This window comes from Oncorhynchus gorbuscha, linkage group LG17 (genome assembly GCF_021184085.1).
Source record: "Oncorhynchus gorbuscha isolate QuinsamMale2020 ecotype Even-year linkage group LG17, OgorEven_v1.0, whole genome shotgun sequence".
Classification (NCBI taxonomy): domain Eukaryota; kingdom Metazoa; phylum Chordata; class Actinopteri; order Salmoniformes; family Salmonidae; genus Oncorhynchus; species Oncorhynchus gorbuscha.
Window position 1 is genome coordinate 41,669,027 of NC_060189.1, and position 20,587 is coordinate 41,689,613.

General features: G+C 45.5%; 2 protein-coding genes across 2 annotated transcripts; both read left to right on the top strand.

Annotated features, from left to right (window-relative positions):
• Positions 1–482: 482 nt before the first annotated feature.
• Positions 483–14,609, top strand: LOC124001805 (XK-related protein 5-like). The gene is made up of 9 exons (XM_046308891.1): positions 483–693; positions 1,575–1,770; positions 9,338–9,504; positions 9,635–9,768; positions 9,854–9,932; positions 10,179–10,348; positions 10,487–10,598; positions 10,696–11,108; positions 11,414–14,609. Exons 1-9 carry the CDS (start codon positions 585–587, stop codon positions 12,116–12,118), a joined length of 2,085 nt encoding a protein of 694 aa, XP_046164847.1. The 5' UTR covers positions 483–584; the 3' UTR covers positions 12,119–14,609.
• Positions 14,610–15,445: 836 nt separating this feature from the next.
• Positions 15,446–20,466, top strand: LOC124001459 (cathepsin B-like). Its single transcript, XM_046308210.1, has 9 exons — positions 15,446–15,578; positions 17,817–18,028; positions 18,251–18,365; positions 18,446–18,561; positions 18,674–18,759; positions 18,864–19,010; positions 19,128–19,244; positions 19,351–19,479; positions 19,569–20,466. The coding sequence occupies exons 2-9, from the start codon at positions 17,823–17,825 to the stop codon at positions 19,640–19,642; spliced, it is 990 nt and encodes a 329-aa protein (XP_046164166.1). The 5' UTR covers positions 15,446–15,578; positions 17,817–17,822; the 3' UTR covers positions 19,643–20,466.
• Positions 20,467–20,587: the final 121 nt, after the last annotated feature.

Here is a 20,587-nt window from a genome sequence, read left to right on the forward strand (position 1 = left end):
AAAGTCATGCTTTTTACCAGTGTTATTCATTAGTTTAAATGAAAAAAAATCGGAGACTTTGCCTTTTAAAGGGGCAATCGGTAGTTGAAACAATAGCAAAGCCACACCCCTCCCCTTTCGGTAAAAAGCTGAGGGATGGGACTGGATAAGTGTAACCACTCTCAAATTCATAGACAGAGCTATGAATACAAGGACTAACCATCCATGATATGAACATGATAATTGTAACCATGTTTTGAGGCTATATAATGTTTGTTTACAAACATTTGAATGAAATAAAAAAACGCGTATATTTTGGATTCTGATGCGGGAAAGACAAATGTACTAAGCTCATGAGATATTTACAAGGTATATTCTTCAAGAATCAATGGGTACATATCATTAATTTATACGTCTAAAAACAGATGTAGCAACTGCAGATTGACTTTTTAATGGACCATGACGGGCCATGACGTCAGAAGCCATCTTCAAAGGACTACGGATCCGAGCAGAGAACCGGGTACCCTCCCTACCTTGTACCGGATTATACTGCATGGGACTCATCACAATAACAACACAACAGTTAAAGATTCTACATATCCGTGATGAGACAATACACCACTTCCCGGGACAGGGGAGGCTCCTGCGTGGCCTGCTGCCAAGTTTGCGTTTTCGCGTTTACTGCATTTCTCATTGTGGCTGAGCGGACTGCGCGTAAGTTTAGCACTGCCGTTACCGAGAACGACCGAAACACACCTCTCCGGTGATGGAGATAGGCCTATTATATCTCTCACCACACCTAGGCTACACGTCAAATCATATCAGTACAGGGTTATACCACGAAAGGCTGCATGCATAAAGGTTTAATTCATTCATATTTCCTAAAGTATAAAAATGTTCATCTGCATTTCCAGATACATTCGAATCTTTATAGGTGCGTGCATCACTGGTGTTGTTTTTCTATATTTACCCAGATGGTTATGAAACCATGCAGCAGCACAGCCGCGAACACATTGCAGCTGTAGCTTTAGTTATGCTAATAGAAAAGTGGCGCATTTTTGTCATATTCGAGCGCATTTTTCAGGGTGCCGTGAATGGATAGCGGATTGGGGGGACCCGAGTCTACTCTTTCTCCTATACCGCCCATTTGGTCCGGCAGATGGTTCATATTGCCGAGACAGGAGAGGGAGAAAGAGGGAGGGTAGGGGAGGAGAAAGAAAATGCAGATCTGAAGGAAGAGAGCACTGCATCGTTCGCTCCCAGACATGAGGAGCGTGCATTTTGTAGCCAATTAGAGATACGGAAACAGCGCAGAATCTCCCAGACCCTACCCTGGCCTCAGCCTATAGTCGTGATGGAGGTCGCACACACACATACTATGCTGAAACTGCACTTGTTCAAATGCTTAGCACGTTTGTGGTGTCGAGTCAGAACAGATGTTAATTAGGATATTAATTACACATTAGTTCGATGTTAATTACATATCGATGACATTTTGCCTGTTCACATTTGTACATAAACACTGTCAGCAAGTAGATTACAGACAAAAGTGAACATTTGTGTAGATGTACTTACCAGTGTGTGTGTCTCCACAGTGATCTACTGTTTCGTGTACTACCTGTGGGTAGGGCATAACTATTGCTATGGCCACTGGGCAGGGCTTACAGCCTTGTTTCTCCTCCCTGGATGGGGCCCCCAGTTGCTTAGTTGGCTGTGGTACCAGGCAGATGGACGTATTTGCAGCAAAGATCTCAAATGGACTCACATCCTGCACCTGGGCATCTTTAGAAGGTAATGTACTACATAGATAATTGAGCTGTGTTGATTTTTCAGTGTAACATTTCAAGTGTTAAATTCACGCTGCAAGTGTGAAATTAACACTCATTGGCATAAAAGAGCCCCCAGTGTTGGTGTTAATAAACAGAGTTATTGTTTTACACTGTGGAGAGTAAAACAGTCCCATACACATCGTTATATTTCCCAGCATGCTCTACTGTAGGTAGAATCTTTAGGATTGTATTAATATCTGTATTTGCATGTACATTGATTCATCTTATACACTAAGATAAATAACATACATTTTTCATAACAAATCCAACCAGTTAGTTAGATTTACTGCACCCGTTACTGATTTAAATGGTTTATGGTTTTAGGTCATCTTTTTTATCAATTTTTCTAACCCTAACAGCCATTCTGAATGCAGTTTGTGGGTGAATAAAAACTGTTGGATATCCTAACTCTGGATTTCAATAGGAATTACACATCACTTTGCAAGCCAGCATAATGTGACCTGCAGGCCTGATGTGGCCTGTAATCCTGGAGTTTCCTAAAACTACTGTGTTAAGGCGTCCGCATCCTTCCCCTCTGAAACAGTTCGAAACAGTTTGTGCATATATCATGATATTTTGTGACGTTTTTGTTAGTTTTGGCCTTCGGCAAGGGTTTGTGAAGACAAAACAATTATTGAGGCAACGCCGAAGATCAGAAGCCGAAGTCTACGCCGATTCGACAGTGATTGGTCAACAGTAGGGATGCTTCAATAAAGTGTTTTTTGTCATTCAACGATAGACAACTCGTTTTCATGATTTTTTAAACTTGAGAAATACTGCACCAAACATCCTAGTTAGATGTACAATTACACAACTAAGCTTTCCTCTGCAAAAAGAAGAAACTGAAGATATTGTACAACGCTGTGTACTACTCCCTTCACAGAACAGTACAAACTGGCGCTAACCAGAGTAGAAATAGGAGTGGGAGGCCCCGGTGCACAACTAAGAAAGGGGACTAGTACATTAGAGTGTCTAGTTTGAGAAACAGATGTCTCAAGTCCTCAACTGGCAGCTTCATTTAATAGTACCCGCAAAACACCAGTCTCAACTGGTGGCGACTCCGGGATGCTGGCCTTCTAGGCACGGTTCCTCTGTCCAGTGTCTGTGTTCTTTTGCCCATCTTAATCTTTTCTTTTTATTAGCCAGTCTGAGGCCAGCATCCCGGAGTCACCTCTTAACTGTTGTCGTTAGGACTGGTGTTTTGCAGGTACTATTTAATGAAGCTGCCAGTTGAGGACTTGTGAGGCGTCCGTTTCTCAAACTAGACACTCTAATGTACATGTCCTCTTGCTCAGTTGTGCACCGGGGCCTCCCACTCCTCTTTCTATTCTAGTTAGAGCTAGTTTGCTCTGTTCTGTGAAGGGAGTAGTACACAGCGTTGTACGAGATCTTCAGTTTCTTGGCAATTTCTCGCATGGAATAGTCATCATTTCTCAGAACAACAATAGACTGATGAGTTTCAGAAGAAAGTGCTTTGTTTCTGGCCATTTTGAGCCTGTAATCGAACCCACAAATGCTGATGCTCCAGATACACAACTAGTCTAAAGAAGGCCAGTTTTATTGCTTCATTAATCAGTACGACAGTTTTCAGCTGTGCTAACAAAATTGCAAAAGGGTTTTCTAATGATCAATTAGTCTTTTAAAATGATAAACTTGGATTAGCTAACACAACGTGCCATTGGAACACAGGAGTGATGGTTGCTGATAATGGGCGTCTGTACGCCTATGTAGATATTCATTTACATTTACATTTAAGTCATTTAGCAGACGCTCTTATCCAGAGCGACTTACAAATTGGTGCATTCACCCTATGACATCCAGTGGAACAGTCACTTTACAATAGTGCATCTAAAACTTAAGGGGGGTGAGAGGGATTACTTATCCTATCCTAGGTATTCCTTAAAGAGGTGGGGTTTCAGGTGTCTCCTGAAGGTGGTGATTGACTCCGCTGTCCTGGCGTCGTGAGGGAGTTTGTTCCACCATTGGGGGGCCAGGGCAGCGAACAGTTTTGACTGGGCTGAGCGGGAGCTGTACTTCCTCAGTGGTAGGGAGGCGAGCAGGCCAGAGGTGGATGAACGCAGTGCCCTTGTTTGGGTGTAGGGCCTGATCAGAGCCTGGAGGTACTGAGGTGCCGTTCCCCTCACAGCTCCGTAGGCAAGCACCATGGTCTTGTAGCGGATGCGAGCTTCAACTGGAAGCCAGTGGAGAGAACGGAGGAGCGGGGTGACGTGAGAGAACTTGGGAAGGTTGAACACCAGACGGGCTGCGGCGTTCTGGATGAGTTGAAGGGGTTTAATGGCACAGGCAGGGAGCCCAGCCAACAGCGAGTTGCAGTAATCCAGACGGAAGATGACAAGTGCCTGGATTAGGACCTGCGCCGCTTCCTGTGTGAGGCAGGGTCGTACTCTGCGGATGTTGTAGAGCATGAACCTACAGGAACGGGCCACCGCCTTGATGTTGGTTGAGAACGACAGGGTGTTGTCCAGGATCACGCCAAGGTTCTTGGCGCTCTGGGAGGAGGACACAATGGAGTTGTCAACCGTGATGGCGAGATCATGGAACGGGCAGTCCTTCCCCGGGATGAAGAGCAGCTCCGTCTTGCCGAGGTTCAGCTTGAGGTGGTGATCCGTCATCCACACTGATATGTCTGCCAGACATGCAGAGATGCGATTCGCCACCTGGTCATCAGAAGGGGGAAAGGAGAAGATTAATTGTGTGTCGTCTGCATAGCAATGATAAGAGAGACCATGTGAGGTTATGACAGAGCCAAGTGACTTGGTGTATAGCGAGAATAGGAGAGGGCCAAGAACAGAGCCCTGGGGACACCAGTGGTGAGAGCGCGTGGTGAGGAGACAGATTCTCGCCACGCCACCTGGTAGGAGCGACCTGTCAGGTAGGACGCAATCCAAGCGTGGGCCGCGCCGGAGATGCCCAACTCGGAGAGGGTGGAGAGGAGGATCTGATGGTTCACAGTATCGAAGGCAGCCGATAGATCTAGAAGGATGAGAGCAGAGGAGAGAGAGTTAGCTTTAGCAGTGCGGAGCGCCTCCGTGATACAGAGGAGAGCAGTCTCAGTTGAATGACTAGTCTTGAAACCTGACTGATTTGGATCAAGAAGGTCATTCAGAGAGAGATAGCGGGAGAGCTGGCCAAGGACGGCATGTTCAAGAGTTTTGGAGAGAAAATAAAGAAGGGATACTGGTCTGTAATTGTTGACATCGGAGGGATCGAGTGTAGGTTTTTTCAGAAGGGGTGCAACTCTCGCTCTCTTGAAGACGGAAGGGACGTAGCCAGCGGTCAGGGATGAGTTGATGAGCGAGGTGAGGTAAGGGAGAAGGTCTCCGGAAATGGTCTGGAGAAGAGAGGAGGGGATAGGGTCAAGCGGGCAGGTTGTTGGGCGGCCGGCCGTCACAAGACGCGAGATTTCATCTGGAGAGAGAGGGGAGAAAGAGGTCAGAGCACAGGGTAGGGCAGTGTGAGCAGAACTAGCGGTGTCGTTTGACTTAGCAAACGAGGATCGGATGTCGTCGACCTTCTTTTCAAAATGGTTGACGAAGTCATCTGCAGAGAGGGAGGAGGGGGGGGGGGAGGAGGATTCAGGAGGGAGGAGAAGGTGGCAAAGAGCTTCCTAGGGTTAGAGGCAGATGCTTGGAATTTAGCGTGGTAGAAAGTGGCTTTAGCAGCAGAGACAGAGGAGGAAAATGTAGAGAGGAGGGAGTGAAAGGATGCCAGGTCCGCAGGGAGGCGAGTTTTCCTCCATTTCCGCTCGGCTGCCCGGAGCCCTGTTCTGTGAGCTCGCAATGAGTCATCGAGCCACGGAGCGGGAGGTGAGGACCGAGCCGGCCTGGAGGATAGGGGACATAGAGAGTCAAGGGATGCAGAGAGGGAGGAGAGGAGGGTTGAGGAGGCAGAATCAGGAGATAGGTGGGAGAAGGTTTGAGCGGAGGGAAGAGATGATAGGATGGAAGAGGAGAGAGTAGCGGGGAGAGAGAGCGAAGGTTGGGACGGCGCGATACCATCCGAGTAGGGGCAGTGTGGGAGGTGTTGGATGAGAGCGAGAGGGAAAAGGATACAAGGTAGTGGTCGGAGACTTGGAGGGGAGTTACAATGAGGTTAGTGGAAGAACAGCATCTAGTAAAGATGAGGTCGAGCGTATTGCCTGCCTTGTGAGTAGGGGGAAGGTGAGAGGGTGAGGTCAAAAGAGGAGAGGAGTGGAAAGAAGGAGGCAGAGAGGAATGAGTCAAAGGTAGACGTGGGGAGGTTAAAGTCGCCCAGAACTGTGAGAGGTGAGCCGTCCTCAGGAAAGGAGCTTATCAAGGCATCAAGCTCATTGATGAACTCTCCGAGGGAACCTGGAGGGCGATAAATGATAAGGATGTTAAGCTTGAAAGGGCTAGTAACTGTGACAGCATGGAATTCAAAGGAGGCGATAGACAGATGGGTAAGGGGAGAAAGAGAGAATGACCACTTGGGAGAGATGAGGATCCCGGTGCCACCACCCCGCTGACCAGACGCTCTCGGTGTGTGCGAGAACACGTGGGCGGACGAAGAGAGAGCAGTAGGAGTAGCAGTGTTGTCTGTGGTGATCCATGTTTCCGTCAGTGCCAAGAAGTCGAGGGACTGGAGGGAGGCATAGGCTGAGATGAACTCTGCCTTGTTGACCGCAGATTGGCAGTTCCAGAGGCTACCGGAGACCTGGAACTCCACGTGGGTCGTGCGCGCTGGGACCACCAGAGTAGGGTGGCCGCGGCCACGCGGTGTGGAGCGTTTGTATGGTCTGTGCAGAGAGAAGAGAACAGGGATAAACAGACACATAGTTGACAGGCTACAGAAGAGGCTACGCTAATGCAAAGGAGATTGGAATGACAAGTGGACTACACGTCTCGAATGTTCAGAAAGTTAAGCTACGTAGCAAGAATCTTATTGACTAAAATGATTAAAATGATACAGTACTGCTGAGGTAGGCCAGCTGGCAGTGGGTGCGTTGTTGACACTACACTAATCAAGTCGTTCCGTTGAGTGTAATAGTTTCTGCAGTGTTGCTATTCGGGGCTAGCTGGCTAGCTAGCAGTGTTGTTTACGTTACGTTGCGTTGCGTTAAAAGAACGACAATAGCTGGCTAGCGAACCTAGAAAATCGCTCTAGACTACACAATTATCTTTGATACAAAGACGGCTATGTAGCTAGCTATGTAGCTAGCTACGATCAAACAAATCAAACCGTTGTACTGTAATGAAATGAAGTGAAAATGTGATACTACCTGTGAATGCGACCGGGTTGTGAGTCAATTCGGTAGACGTTGGCTAGCTGTTGGCTAGCTGTTGGCTAGCTAGCAGAGTCTCCTACGTTAAGGACGACAAATAGCTGGCTAGCTAACCTCGGTAAATTAAGATAATCACTCTAAGACTACACACTCTAAACCTAAACAACACAATTATCTTGGATACGATGATACGAAGACAGCAAAGACAGCTATGTAGCTAGCTAACACTACACTAATCAATTCGTTCAGTTGAGTGTAATAGTTTCTCCAGTGCAGCTAATCAGTGGACGTTAGCTAGCTGGGTAGTGAAGACTACGTTAGGACGGCGAAATACGATAATTACGCAATTATCTTTGATACAAAGACGGCTATGTAGCTAGCTGAGAAGAAATTGCTAAGATTAGACAAATCAAACCGTTGTGCTATAATGAAATATGATGAAAAAGTTATACTACCCGCGGGAGCGAAGTGCAGATGCGACCACTCGCTCCAACCGGAACCGGAAATCTTTTTATTCCATTCAAAATCATCAGTTTCCAGCTAAAATAGTCATTTACAACATTAACAATGTTTACACTGTATTTCTGATCAATTTGATGTTATTTTAATGGACAAAAATTTTGTTTTTCTTTCAAAGACAAGGACATTTCTAAGTGACCCCAAACTTCTGAAAGGTATTGTACTGTCGTGGCCAAACGTTTTGAGAATTACACAAATATTCATTTTCACAAAGTCTGCTGCCTCAGTTTGTATGATGGCAATTTGCATATACTCCAGAATGCTATGAAGAGTGATCAGATGAATTGCAATGAATTGCAAAGTCCCTTTGCCATGCAAATGAACTGAATCCCCCAAAAACATTTCCACTGCATTTCAGCCCTGCCACAAAAGGACAGGATGACATCATGTCAGTGATTCCCTCGTTAACACAGGTGTGAGTGTTGACGAGGACAAGGCTGGAGATCACTCTGTCATGCTGATTGAGTTCAAATAACAGACTGGAAGCTTAAAAAGGAGGGTGGTGCTTGGAATCATTGTTCTTCCTATGTCAACCATGGTTACCTGCAAGGAAACACGTGCCATCATCATTGCTTTGCACAAAAAGGGCTTCACAGGCAAGAATATTGCTGCCAGTAAGATTGCACCTAAATCAACCATTATCGGATCATCAAGAACTTCAAAGAGAGCGGTTCAATTGTTGTGAAGAAGGCTTCAGGGTGCCCAAGAAAGTCCAGCAAGCGCCAGGACCGTCTCCTAAAGTTGATTCAGCTGCAGGATCGGGGCACCACCAGTACAGAGCTTGTTCAGGAATGGCAGCAGGGGCCTCCCGGGTGGCGACACACAATTGGCCTAGCTTCATCCGGGTTAGGGAGGGTTTGGCCGGTAGGGAAATCCTTGTCTCATCGCGCACCAGTGACTCCAGTGGCGGGCCGGGCGCAGTGCGCGCTAACCAACGTTGCCAGGTGCACGGTGTTTCCTCCGACACATTGGTGCGGCTGGCTTCCGAGTTGGATGGCGCTGTGTTAAGAAGCAGTGCGGCTTGGTCGGGTTGTGTATCGGAGGACACATGACTTTCAACCTTCGTCTCTCCCGAGACTGTACGGGAGTTGTAGCGATGAGACAATATAGTAGCTACTAAAAAACAATTGGATACCACGAAATTGGGGAGAAAAAAGGGGTAAAAATTCAACAACCAAAAAAAAAAGAAAAAAAGAAAGGAATGGCAGCAGGCTCAGTGATTTTAATTTGGAAATCTGTTCTAAAGTATTCCTACAAATAATAGAGAGATATATGTGATTGTTTTAAAAAATGTAAGCAAGGTTTGTAATGATTATGTTTTAGTCAAATATTATATCTGTGTGGGCTTTTTGCGGTCTACAAATTATTTTAATTATTTTCCGTCCCCCTGATCATCCACTCAAGAAAAAATTGGGCCACGGCTGAATCTAGTCCCTGCCATACAGTGTTAAAACAACACCCAAAATGACTTACTGTAACAGTGTTTTTGTTTAACACTAATATATATATATATATGCAGTTTACATTTTCTACACTACAGAGTGTTACATTAACACTATAATTAGAGCACTTTTTACACTCAGAGATAGTGTTAAAATTAACTATTTAAGTGTTGATTTAACACTGCAAATTTTGCTGTGTGCTACTGTAGTACCTCTTTAGGGTTAGGGGTCAGTGGCCAGCGATGAAACAAAAACTGTGTTCTCTCACTCCCTCTAACTCTGTTTTGTGTGTGTGTGTGTTCCAGGTTATGGGAGACTATGACATCCACTGGAGAGGATCGGTGTAGTGAGATAATGCAGCAGGCTGATGTTTCAGCTCTCCGCCTGTTGGAGGCACTGGTGGTAACTCTGCCACAGACTGTCTTGCAGACATATGTCCTCATCTGTACCGATGTAGGACTCTCTTCACCAGGTACTACTTGTCTGTGTGTGTGTGTGTGTCTGTGTGTTTGTTTGATACAATCACCCTACAGAGTATTCCTTTTATCTATCCCTCTACCTCTCTCCCCAACCTCTTTCTCTCTCTCTCACTCTCTCTCCAGTGTCAGTGTGTTTTGCGGTGTGCCTGCTGTCCCTGTCCTGGGCCTTAGTGTTGTATGCCAGAGCCTGTTCCCTCATCAGACCTGGACATCTCCCCATGACCCCTGCTGCTATTGCCTGTAGACTGCTCTGGAGGGTAGGAGGGCTGGCTGGGCTGGGTGTGTTTTTGTGTGTGTGGAAGTGTGTGTGTGATAGTAACAGACTTGTTGTATTGTGTTTAGGTCAGTATGTTGGGAGCACGTCTCGCCACCCTCACTCTCTTCACACGCCTGTTCCGCCAGTGGGTACTTGGTGTTATTGGTGAGTGTGTGTATATATATATATGTGTGTGTGTGTGTCTCTTTTAGTGTGCGTTTGTAGATTGATGTGTGTGTGTGTGTGTGTGTGTGTGTGTGTGTGTGTGTGTGTGTGTGTGTGTGTGTGTGTGTGTGTGTGTGTGTGTGTGTGTGTGTGTGTGTGTGTGTGTGTGTGTGTGTGTGTGTGTGTGTGTGTGTGTGTGTGTGTGTGAACATTCAGTGATGTTTGTCCTGCTCCTGTGTGTCTCAGGTCTTCACTGGTTGGGTGCTACGTTCTGGTTGGTGTCGCAGCATAGTGACATCATTAAAACACCATTGCGCTGGCGCCTGTTCAACCTGGTTCTGGGAGCTGTTCACATCTTCCTCTTCCTCAACGTCAAAGATGGAGCCTCCAGATGCCGCATGGCCGGCTTCTACTTGGTGTGTGTGTGTGTGTGTGTGTGTGTGTGTGTGTGTGTGTGTGTGTGTGTGTGTGTGTGTGTGTGTGTGTGTGTGTGTGTGTGTGTGTGTGTGTGTGTGTGTGTGTGTGTGTGTAACTCTCTCTACTCTCTCCTGCAGGTCATGTTTATCGAGAACGCTCTTCTTCTGCTGGCAGGTTCCGACTTCTTCAGTGTTGCATCATGGGATAGCATGGGTATCCCAGCCGCCGTGTTCTGTAGTTTCCTCATTGGTGAGACACGTGCACACACACACACACGCACACGTGCGAGCACACACGCACACACTCTCATACTCACACACTCAAATGTCGGTCTTTGTTATTACAGGAGTGATAGCTTTAGTCCTGTACTACCGGTTCCTCCACCCTAAGTCCTTTGAGATCTTCCAGAGCATACGTCACCATGGAATGGGCGGAGCTTGTGCAGTCCGGGGCTCTTCTCTCTCATTGGAAGAGAAGAGCCATCGCCACAGTCAACTTGTGGGTGGCGGGAATCTGTTGGAGCTCCCTAGCCAATGGCAGGGCTGGAAGCACCACCACTGGTTGCTGATTCGCCTAGCCATGAAGACAGGTGATGTGGCTAGAATAAGCCATGCCTATGTTGAAGGGGGATTGGTCAGGCTGCTGGGACTAGAGGAAGAGACTCTGCCAAGGTCCCCAGACATTCCGCAACGTTCTCTCAACGTTCCACAATCTTCTCCCATCGTTCCCCAGGTTGACGAGGTCAGACAGGTGGAGGAGGTGAGATGAGCACCCAATTCCATTTTTCCCCCTTCTGCTTGAAGTGTATCCTTGACAGGTTATTGTTTTGGTCAAGTTTCTGTGTCATGTTTAGATGTTCAAAACGCCAATATTTTCCAAATAAACCCGCACTCTGGTATCTGCTTTTGAATGGGTGCAGATTTATTTGCTATTCTCTACTACTGTTGGATGTTCTCTGATAAGTTATCTATTTCCTGGATGTGAAAACTGGACAAATATAAGCACCAACCACATTATTATTATTATAGAATATCATTCACCATAGCTGTCCTTCTTCTTCCTAGGTTATAAAGGCAGCCCCAGCCAGAGACATCATCAGTGAGGTGAGACAGGCAGTGAGACAGGGGGAGGTGAGACATGTGCTGCCCTCACCCTCTCCCATCCAGGAAGTCAACCCGCCACTGGTGGAGGTCCTAGTTGAGGAGGTCAGAGTTCACCTCTCTGAGCCCTCCAACCCACAAGACGACTCCAGCCCCCCTCATTCCAGTCCCCCTCCCTCTGAAGAACGAGATGAGGAAGACTTCCAGAGCGCAACCTACTGCTCCCCCACACCCTCTTCACCCAAGTACCCAGACTACCGCCACATCGACAGCAACGTGGTCACCTCGAACACCGAAGGGTCATCTTCTGCGGGGTCATTGGATGCCAGACGTGATTCGTCTCCAGAGAGATCACCGTCCCTGCTGTTGGGCATGGGAAGCCCCCAGCGGAACTTTAACCCCACGGAATCTGGCACCGCCTTGTACTTCAGCACTGACACAGTCTCCCCATCCAGTGGCAGTTACCTGGGCTGGGGCTCTGAGCTGTCGCCCATCTCCACCTACCGGAGACCCTACCGCATCAGGGAGCCCCTCTTTACCTCCACCCCCAGACAGGAGCCTCGTGCTGTTCCAGAGGAACCAGGTCCTAGCCCCTCTACCACCGCCACCACCACGCACGCTAGAAAACAACTGGTCCAGTTTGTAGACCGTAGAGAAAAATTGATCTAAAGGAGGACAATGGGTGGAGTGAGATGATCAGACCTGGTCAAATACATGTAAAATACTCTCAAATAATTATTAAGGTGTATTTGATTTAGCTTGACCGGGGTGGAGCTGGGTGGGTGAGGTTTACACTTTCGGGACTATTTAATTGGTTCCATTGTACCACTGTTCCATTCCATTCCAAGCTAAATCAAGTGTACCTGAAGTATTTAAAAGTATTTAACATTATTGTATTTGACCCAGGTCTAGAGATGATAAAGAACACAAAATATAGAGAATATGTTACAAGATATATGACGTTAGCCTGAGTGTCAGGCTGGTTCTGTATTCAACAGTGCTATTACAAAATTGTTGTCATGCCAGATAACTGGTCTATTACTAGCCAAGGGCTTATTGACTAAATTAGAACCAGCTCGGCACCCAGGTTAGCCAGATGTGTTTCACACTAAATAACAATAGCTTGTCTTGAGTATCCATTTTAATTAGCCGGTGCGAGGTTGTGAATCCACATGTATCTATCACACACAGACACACTAATAGAGAAACTGCACTGGAAGTAGTCTTTAGTTAAGGAACAGAGGGATGTCCTTTTGCTCTTAGGCCCCGATTCAATCAATCACAGATGAATGATAATGTCCGTGAGAGTAATGGCGTGTGTGGTGTGTCAGATTTAACATGGTTAAAGCCTCTGCTAGAGGATATACCATAGAAATATAATCTAAAACTAGATTATATTTCTATGACATAGAAATTGTGAGTGAACTCTCAGTGTGGTTTACTTCATGCTATGGATTGAATTAGTGCCATTATAAAGCGTTATGATTCATCATTAGGCTATGATAGCTTAAGTTGGGGTTTATTAAGGTTTGACAGAGAAGAGAGTTTATATGTTTGTCTTTGCTTCTTTCTTTCTTGTATATAACTGCAATAATTTGAGGCAGTTTGCACTTTTATGAGGTATTATGATATGATTGGGATAATTGAAGGGGTGCTAATAGTTAGTCAATGGAGACGCTCTGATCACATGTTAGGTTTTACTCTACTATTATAGGCTACTGTATATACATTCATTATTATAGTATTCAAATGTGATATATAATCTAACGGTAACCTAACAATAATAGGTAATGTACGTAAATACTTTCATTATGTGAAATTTTAACCGATATTCTTACTCTTATTTACAATTTGTTTACAGCTAGTCCCGACATGTCAAGCAGACCTTTAAGTCTGATAGGTACTAGTATTTAAATATATACAAAATTATTCAAATGTGTTCAGTGTTCAATTCATTTCGGTCAGTATAGGTGCTATTTCTAAGTCTCGAATTGACCTCAAATGGCGAAGATATAAGATCTTTGTGAACCATTGTCGGGTTCATTGAGACAGGAGAAAGATCCAACTAATCGTATCTATTCACGTGGCATCAAAGCAGACTGTATCTATCAGTGTGGAAGTGCCTGAAACAAGCTGCTAGTAGTATTGATGAGCTTCCAGATCCTCTACAGCCTGGTCCTATTCCTATCCCTATCCTATCCCCCCTAAGGGGCCCTTTGTTCCTAGAAGAAGCTAGGAAGAGAAATAGAGCTAGGCCAATCTAGAGGTTATAGGTCATGTGCTGCTATGAATGTTTGGAGGTCAGTGTTATCAGAATGTTGTGTTTTTTACATTGTTTTTACTGTTGTTTATTTTTGTTTGATTGTGTTTATAGTGAATTCAGAACTAACTTAGTCCCCAGGCTCAAGAGAGAGAGAGAGAGACAGCTCGGGACGAGATCAGTTCAGAACTATTGTTTTATCTCTGTTGATATAAAGGTAATGTGTGAGCTACCTAGAGCTGAGGAAAATGGTACTATTGCATGCTCGTTCTTATTTTTACACAGCCTGTCAAAGACAGTGTACTGTATCAAATGATAGATGTGAAAAGAGAAATCACTTACACACACATTGCATTAACCAGCTTTTAGAATGTATGTCCATGCAAAGTTAATATACTAGCTAATATAGCCTACTAATATCAGTATGGACTTTTAAATGTATCTTGGTGCACAAACACGCTTTAGAATGCTATCTCAATGCCTGGCTTGATAATGAAATAATCAACGCTTGCCTTGTAGAAACGACAGCATCAGCTGCAATGGCTGTCAGTCTCATTGCCTTATCTGTATATGCTCGTCACAATGAATGGAATGGTGCACTTCAATTTCCAGCTTCCTGCATTTGTATACATCTTTCTTCTTTTTTTGCCCACATTTACTGTATGAAATGTGTACAGTAGTGTTGTACAGTAGTGTGATTCACTGTGTTTTGACTCGGTAAAGTTTTGTATCTGTACTTGACAATGTATTAATAAGATCTTGTTGTTGTTGTTTTTATTATTGTTACACCAGGTGAACGTGATGCATCTGATTGCTTCGTCTAATGTCGTTATTCAAATAATATAATGGTTATTCATAATTGTATAAAGTACACCTGAATAAACACGAGCGTTACCACGATGGAAGGATGCTGTTGCTGTTGTTTATCTAGTCATGCAAACGACCAGGGTTCAAGCCCAATCTGTCACACCTTCTTTATTCTGTTTCTTCATGATTATCTAATAAGTTGTTTGTCAGCTGAGTCAAACGAACAGAGGAACAGAAAGAAGACTGATCATTCATTAGTTACACAATAGCTTTGCTGTGGTTTATGTCTTTTGCCCTCTGATGCTTTATTTTATATGATGACTTGGCTTGTTTTGCAGTCACAAGTTGTTCTTGAAACGCAGTCTTTTGTGTAGAAAGTGTTAGTAAATGCAAATCCTATAGGCCTACGTTTCTGCTTTACCTGCATCGAGGGGCCTGTTCAGGAGGAGTGCATTTATTTGTATTTTACCTTTATTTAACTAGGCAAGTCAGTTAAGAACAAATTCTTATTCTTATAAAATGACAGCCTACCAAAAAGCAAAAGGCCTCCTATGGGGACGGCCTATCAAAAGGCCTCTTGCGGGGACAGGGGCTGAGAATAAAAATACATGTAATTAAAATATAGGGCAAAACACACACCACGACAAGAGAGACAACACAACACAACATGACATAAAGAGACCTAAAACAACAACATAGTATGGCAGCAACAACATGGCAACAGCCAACATGTTAGCAACCCCAAAACATGGTCCAAACATTTTTGGGCTAGAACTGTCTGACATTGTGCACATTTCATCTCGCCTGAATATATCCCCTACTCATCATAGTTGTTATAAATAAATAAGCCTATAGTGGTTAAATCACGGGCCTATTGTATCAATTTACTCGTTACCAAATCAAACGTGCATCTGCAAGAATCACGAGGGATACGCCAGAGGCTCGTGACAAGTCACGTGATTCACCGGATTTAAACGTCAGACTCGGGAAGGCGAAAGCAGTTTAAGAAAGGTGCACGTGTAGTGTAATTGTTATTCGGTACACCGGACAAGCAGACAACAGGTAACGTATCTGAATTCACAACTTGGGGAATGTTAATGTAGCGACAGAAACTGCCAACATCGTTAGCTAGTTTACGTGAACTACTGTAGGCAACAATAGCTACACTAACGTTAATTCGCAAGCGAGCAAGATTGTCTTCTTGGATAAGACAACAATGGATAGATAACGTTAGCTATTTATTTATTGATGTACATTTTGCTGTGACACACAGATCGATATTAATGTTACTTAGAATGACTTAACGTTATGCGGCTTGAAACGCGGCGGTGTTGTTTTGGGCGGTGTCTCTGTCACCCGCTACGTCACTTGAGTGCCAGTTCTGAAATGGGTTGATGGCAACCTGATGCTATTCTCGTCTCACAACTTGTTTTCGCTATACGCGTGTGCGCGCTATGAGTTGTGCGATGACAATCTGCAATGACTAGAACTCTCAATACCTTTTCTGAAAGAGTTCGGATAAATTCCCTACCCTATGTAAACAACATGTCTGGACTGGTATGTAACGGAAATCCTGGTTTCAATGTAAACAAGTCTGATAGCCCTGGATAAGAAATTGAAAGCCAGACACTCCCTTAGTAATTGGATCTCAAAGTGACTCTTGTGGTGTCCGAAGTCAAGTGATCTGAAGTGCCTGCCCCCCCCCCCCCATATTTCATATGCAGTGTTCACTTCATGTGATGAGGCTAGTGATTCATGTCAAAGCAGAACAATAAGAGTCACTGCTGAGAAATACTCCTTCCATTTCCTCTGTGTTTGAGTGGGTGGGTACAATTTGTGGTGCGTTCCAACAGGAATCTGTAACAACTTCGTAGAAAACAAGGTTGGTAACAAACAACGCATACAAAGTTGTATAGTGGCAGAATAAGATGGCTATTTAATCACGTCTTCACACACTTTTTTCGGGAATAAACAAGTTCTGTCCTCACTCTGGTAGCCTATGGACAAACATTAAGCATAAGCTACGTTCAGGTATCTTCTCCTTACTAAACGTTGCCCTGTTTATCTCCTTTTGAGACTAGTTTAGACGTGGTTGGAGTTACCCTAACCTTGACCTACTGATGGAAGACATGGTGCTGCTTTATCAATTGCCAATGGGATAGCTTGTTGCTCTAGTCTCAGACAGGATGGAAAAAAATGTCTTATAGGCATGTAGCAATACCCCCAATCAAGTCAAAAAATGAAATCTGAAAGTCTTGGTGAGTCATATGTTCCTCTACCATATGACCAGTGGTCCTGTGCTTTAGAGAAGTTATTGCTACTGGCCCTGCCTATTAGGGAAGTAGTACTTGGCTCCCTGTCTGGCTGAATATTGTCAATGCTGAGTTGAGAGGAGCCCTAGGCAGTCATGTTTTCGAGGGGAATTTCATGTTGAACTACTTGCCCCTTTCTAGATGATTTTGCTGCTGACTTATGCCTGCCATGTGACTTCAATATTGCAACCCCCCCCCCCCCCCACTCCCCTACCAAGAATGACTGCAGTATCTGAACCATGCACACACCACACCCTCTCTGCCCTGGTATTGATCTGTGGGTTTGAGCCAAGTCCCCCCCCCCTCCAGTTAAACGGAAGACTTCTTTCTGTCCTCTTGATCTGATTGTGCTGAGTGGTCTGTTCTGTGGCCTTGCTCTTAAGAGCTGCTTTAGTTCAGCTCACGTGTTTGTGTCCCTGCATGACTGCATGATCACGTCACAACACTTGTGGCTACCTGACGCCAGTCTGCATGTGGTATTAGCTTTGTTATTAACTAGGCGATTACGTACCAAACTTGTTGATTAGGGCCTAGCCTTCACCTTTACAAGGATCACATGGAGTGGAGATGTAACGGATGTGAAACGGCTAGCTTAGTTAGCAGTGGTGCGCGCTAAATAGCGTTTCAATCGGTGACGTCACTTGCTCTGAGACCTTGAAGTAGTTCCCCTTTCTCTGCAAGGGCTGCGGCTTTTGTGGAGCGATGGGTAACGATGCTTCGTGGGTGACTGTTGTTGATGTGTGCAGAGGGTCCCTGGTTCGCGCCCGGATGGGCGAGGGGACTGTCTAAGGTTATACTGTTACAGAGAGACTAGTGTCTTTCAACAGTTGGTGGAAGAATTCCCATCGTCAGTTGACATCTCGGTAAATGTGCCACATTCCACATTTAGTTAAGTCTAATTTCCACCTGTGGGTGTCTAGATACGGGGCTGCCTTTACTCTTCTTTAGTTTGCACTCCAGTTCCCATGATGCCTTAATGTCCTTACAGGAAGTGATGTGGTGTGTGCTGTTGCTGGTATCTGGGCTGCTGTCAATCAGCTGGGCCCGGCCCCGCCTACCTCCGCTCTCCCATGAGATGGTAAACTACATCAATGAGGCCAACACTACATGGAAGGCTGGCCACAACTTTCATAATGTGGACTACAGCTATGTCAAGAAGCTGTGTGGCACCCTGCTCAAAGGACCCAAACTCTTCACCATGTGAGTGTCAGCTGTGTGGGTTGTATTGAGGGAATGTACTAGCTAGTGTGTTGGTGCTGAATCGAGACTGCAAGAAGGAAGTGAAAAGTGGCTCAACTTCAGGTTGATTCCACCAACACTCTCCTGTTATTCTCTCCCCTCTTTCTCCATGGCGGTCTCTCTGGAGGGTTAGTGTGTAAGGTAGGTTGTAGGGTTAATGACCGCTTTGTTCCTCCTCTGTAGGGTGCAGTCTACAGGGGACATGGAGCTGCCTAAAAACTTTGACCCCAGACTGCAGTGGCCCAACTGCCCCACTCTGAAGGAGGTCAGGGACCAGGGCTCCTGTGGCAGCTGCTGGGTAAGAACACACACACACGGATATTCCTGTGACTGATCTGTGAAGTTGAGTGCGTGTTTGACATGCTTGTTCCTCTGAAGGCATTTGGTGCTGCGGAGGCCATCTCAGACCGTGTGTGTATCCACAGCAATGCCAAAGTCAGCGTGGAGATCTCCTCTGAAGACCTGCTCAGCTGTTGTGAAAGTTGTGGCATGGGGTATGTGCATATAAATGTTTCTCGTTCACCTGCTCTGTGCCCTGGGGTTGCGCAAGGAATCGGAGGTTGGTGGGATTTGTGCGCTTACATTGTTAATGGTCTGTGTTATTAGATGTAATGGTGGTTACCCCTCTGCTGCGTGGGACTTCTGGACTAAAGAGGGGTTGGTCTCTGGAGGACTCTATGACTCTCACATTGGTGAGTAGTGGGCACACTTTCTCACTGTTTCCCCACAGTCATCCCTACTCCATCCTCTGAGCATCATGTGAAACACACTTATTCTCTGTCTGGTCTCCTCTCAGGTTGCAGGCCCTACTCCATCCCTCCCTGTGAGCACCATGTCAACGGCACACGACCCCCCTGTAAAGGAGAGGAGGGTGACACCCCACAATGTACCAACCAGTGTGAGCCGGGATACACACCTGGCTACAAGCAGGACAAGCACTTCGGTAAGACTCATGCATTATGTATTACTTTGAAAATGAGCGATTTAATCTGTACTGTTAGTGTATTCAAGCAAGGCTCTGGCCCATGGAGATTCACATGCCCTATCTCCTGTCCTCTAGGTAAGCGTTCGTACAGTGTGCCCTCTGACGAGAAGGAGATCATGAAGGAGCTCTACAAGAATGGGCCTGTAGAGGGTGCTTTCACTGTCTATGAAGACTTCCTGCTCTATAAGTCTGGTGAGGTCACGCACTTATTTTCCACTCTTTTGCTTTCATTTACCCACTCCTCACTCTATCAAACATTTTTCCTATTTCTCACACCCTAACACTTATCTCTCTATAGGTGTATACCGGCATGTCTCTGGTAGTGCAGTAGGAGGCCATGCCATTAAGGTCCTAGGCTGGGGAGAGGAGGGGGGAACTCCTTACTGGCTGGCTGCTAACTCCTGGAACACTGACTGGGGAGATAATGGTGAGACACTCTGGTCAAATAAGACTTCACCTGTTGAGAAATAGCTTTGTCTGGTGTCTAATGTGTGTATTTTCTCTCCCGTGTCTCAGGTTTCTTCAAGATCGTGCGAGGTGAGGACCACTGTGGCATCGAGTCCGAGATGGTGGCTGGCATCCCTTTGTAACCATGACGATGTTAACGGGATGTGATGAGGCAGCTGCAGATGCGCCGGTTTCCTGTCCACTAGACGGAGACCCGGCAACTCTGTAGTTCCAAAATAATTTAAGAGAAGGAAACTCCACCCTATCAGAGGGAAAGATGGAGCTACTACCATATTGCTCATATCTGTCCTATTCTGATTTGCTTCAGATCTGAGTAGTGTGTAAGAGTAGTGGCTAGGGTTCTATGTGGACCATGGCTTAGTCTATTTTTCACTTTTTTTGAACCACAGGACAGAACACTACTAATGTCTGTGGTACAGTGTTACCTATGGCTCATGTTACATGTATGACCAGCTGTCTCGGGGTGGCTCTGGGTCAATGTCACACCCGGGTGTCTCTAGTGGCTTCCTCTTGTATCTGACAGCACAGACTGGGTGAAGGCAATATGGAGGATCCCTGTGATGTATATGCTTTCACCTGTCCAGTTGTGTTGTCAGTGCAGGGAGAATAATCACTATAGACTATTGAGACCGTCCCCAGTGAGTGAGTAGGATGTTGGCAGTGATGGCAAGGTCACCAGCTATGCTAAAATGCTTCTGTCCCAGTATGCATTTATTTAATTATGCTTTTAAAGTGTTAAACCCCTTTTTTTATAAAATATTTTTCATTCGATGTGATCAGTTGTGCACATTTTGTTAACTTGGATCATCAATGAGAATTTTTTTTTTTTGTACTGATGGGTTGTGATTTGAATGATTTTTCTTCTAATGGTTCTCCTTACTCTGATCAAAAGTGTTCTAAGATGCTTGTTTGAGTTGCATGATGAAATAAAAGTTTACATGTTTGACTTTGCCTCAAACTGCCCCCCCCCCCCCCCCCAGAACATGTTTTTCTAAATGTCCACCTAATGTTCTATTCACGTTCATGCATGCCTTGGCGTTCTTTGTTTTACTTTGACCCATCTGGTG

Coding starts and splice junctions, on each gene's coding strand:
- LOC124001805 (XM_046308891.1), top strand. CDS start 585: ATGAGACAATACACCACTTCCCGGGACAGGGGAGGCTCCTGCGTGGCC. Junction 9,933..10,178: donor GTGGGTACTTGGTGTTATTG/GTGAGTGTGTGT, acceptor TGTGTGTCTCAG/GTCTTCACTGGTTGGGTGCT. Junction 10,349..10,486: donor GCATGGCCGGCTTCTACTTG/GTGTGTGTGTGT, acceptor TCTCTCCTGCAG/GTCATGTTTATCGAGAACGC.
- LOC124001459 (XM_046308210.1), top strand. CDS start 17,823: ATGTGGTGTGTGCTGTTGCTGGTATCTGGGCTGCTGTCAATCAGCTGG. Junction 18,366..18,445: donor GCTCCTGTGGCAGCTGCTGG/GTAAGAACACAC, acceptor GTTCCTCTGAAG/GCATTTGGTGCTGCGGAGGC. Junction 19,480..19,568: donor CACTGACTGGGGAGATAATG/GTGAGACACTCT, acceptor CCCGTGTCTCAG/GTTTCTTCAAGATCGTGCGA.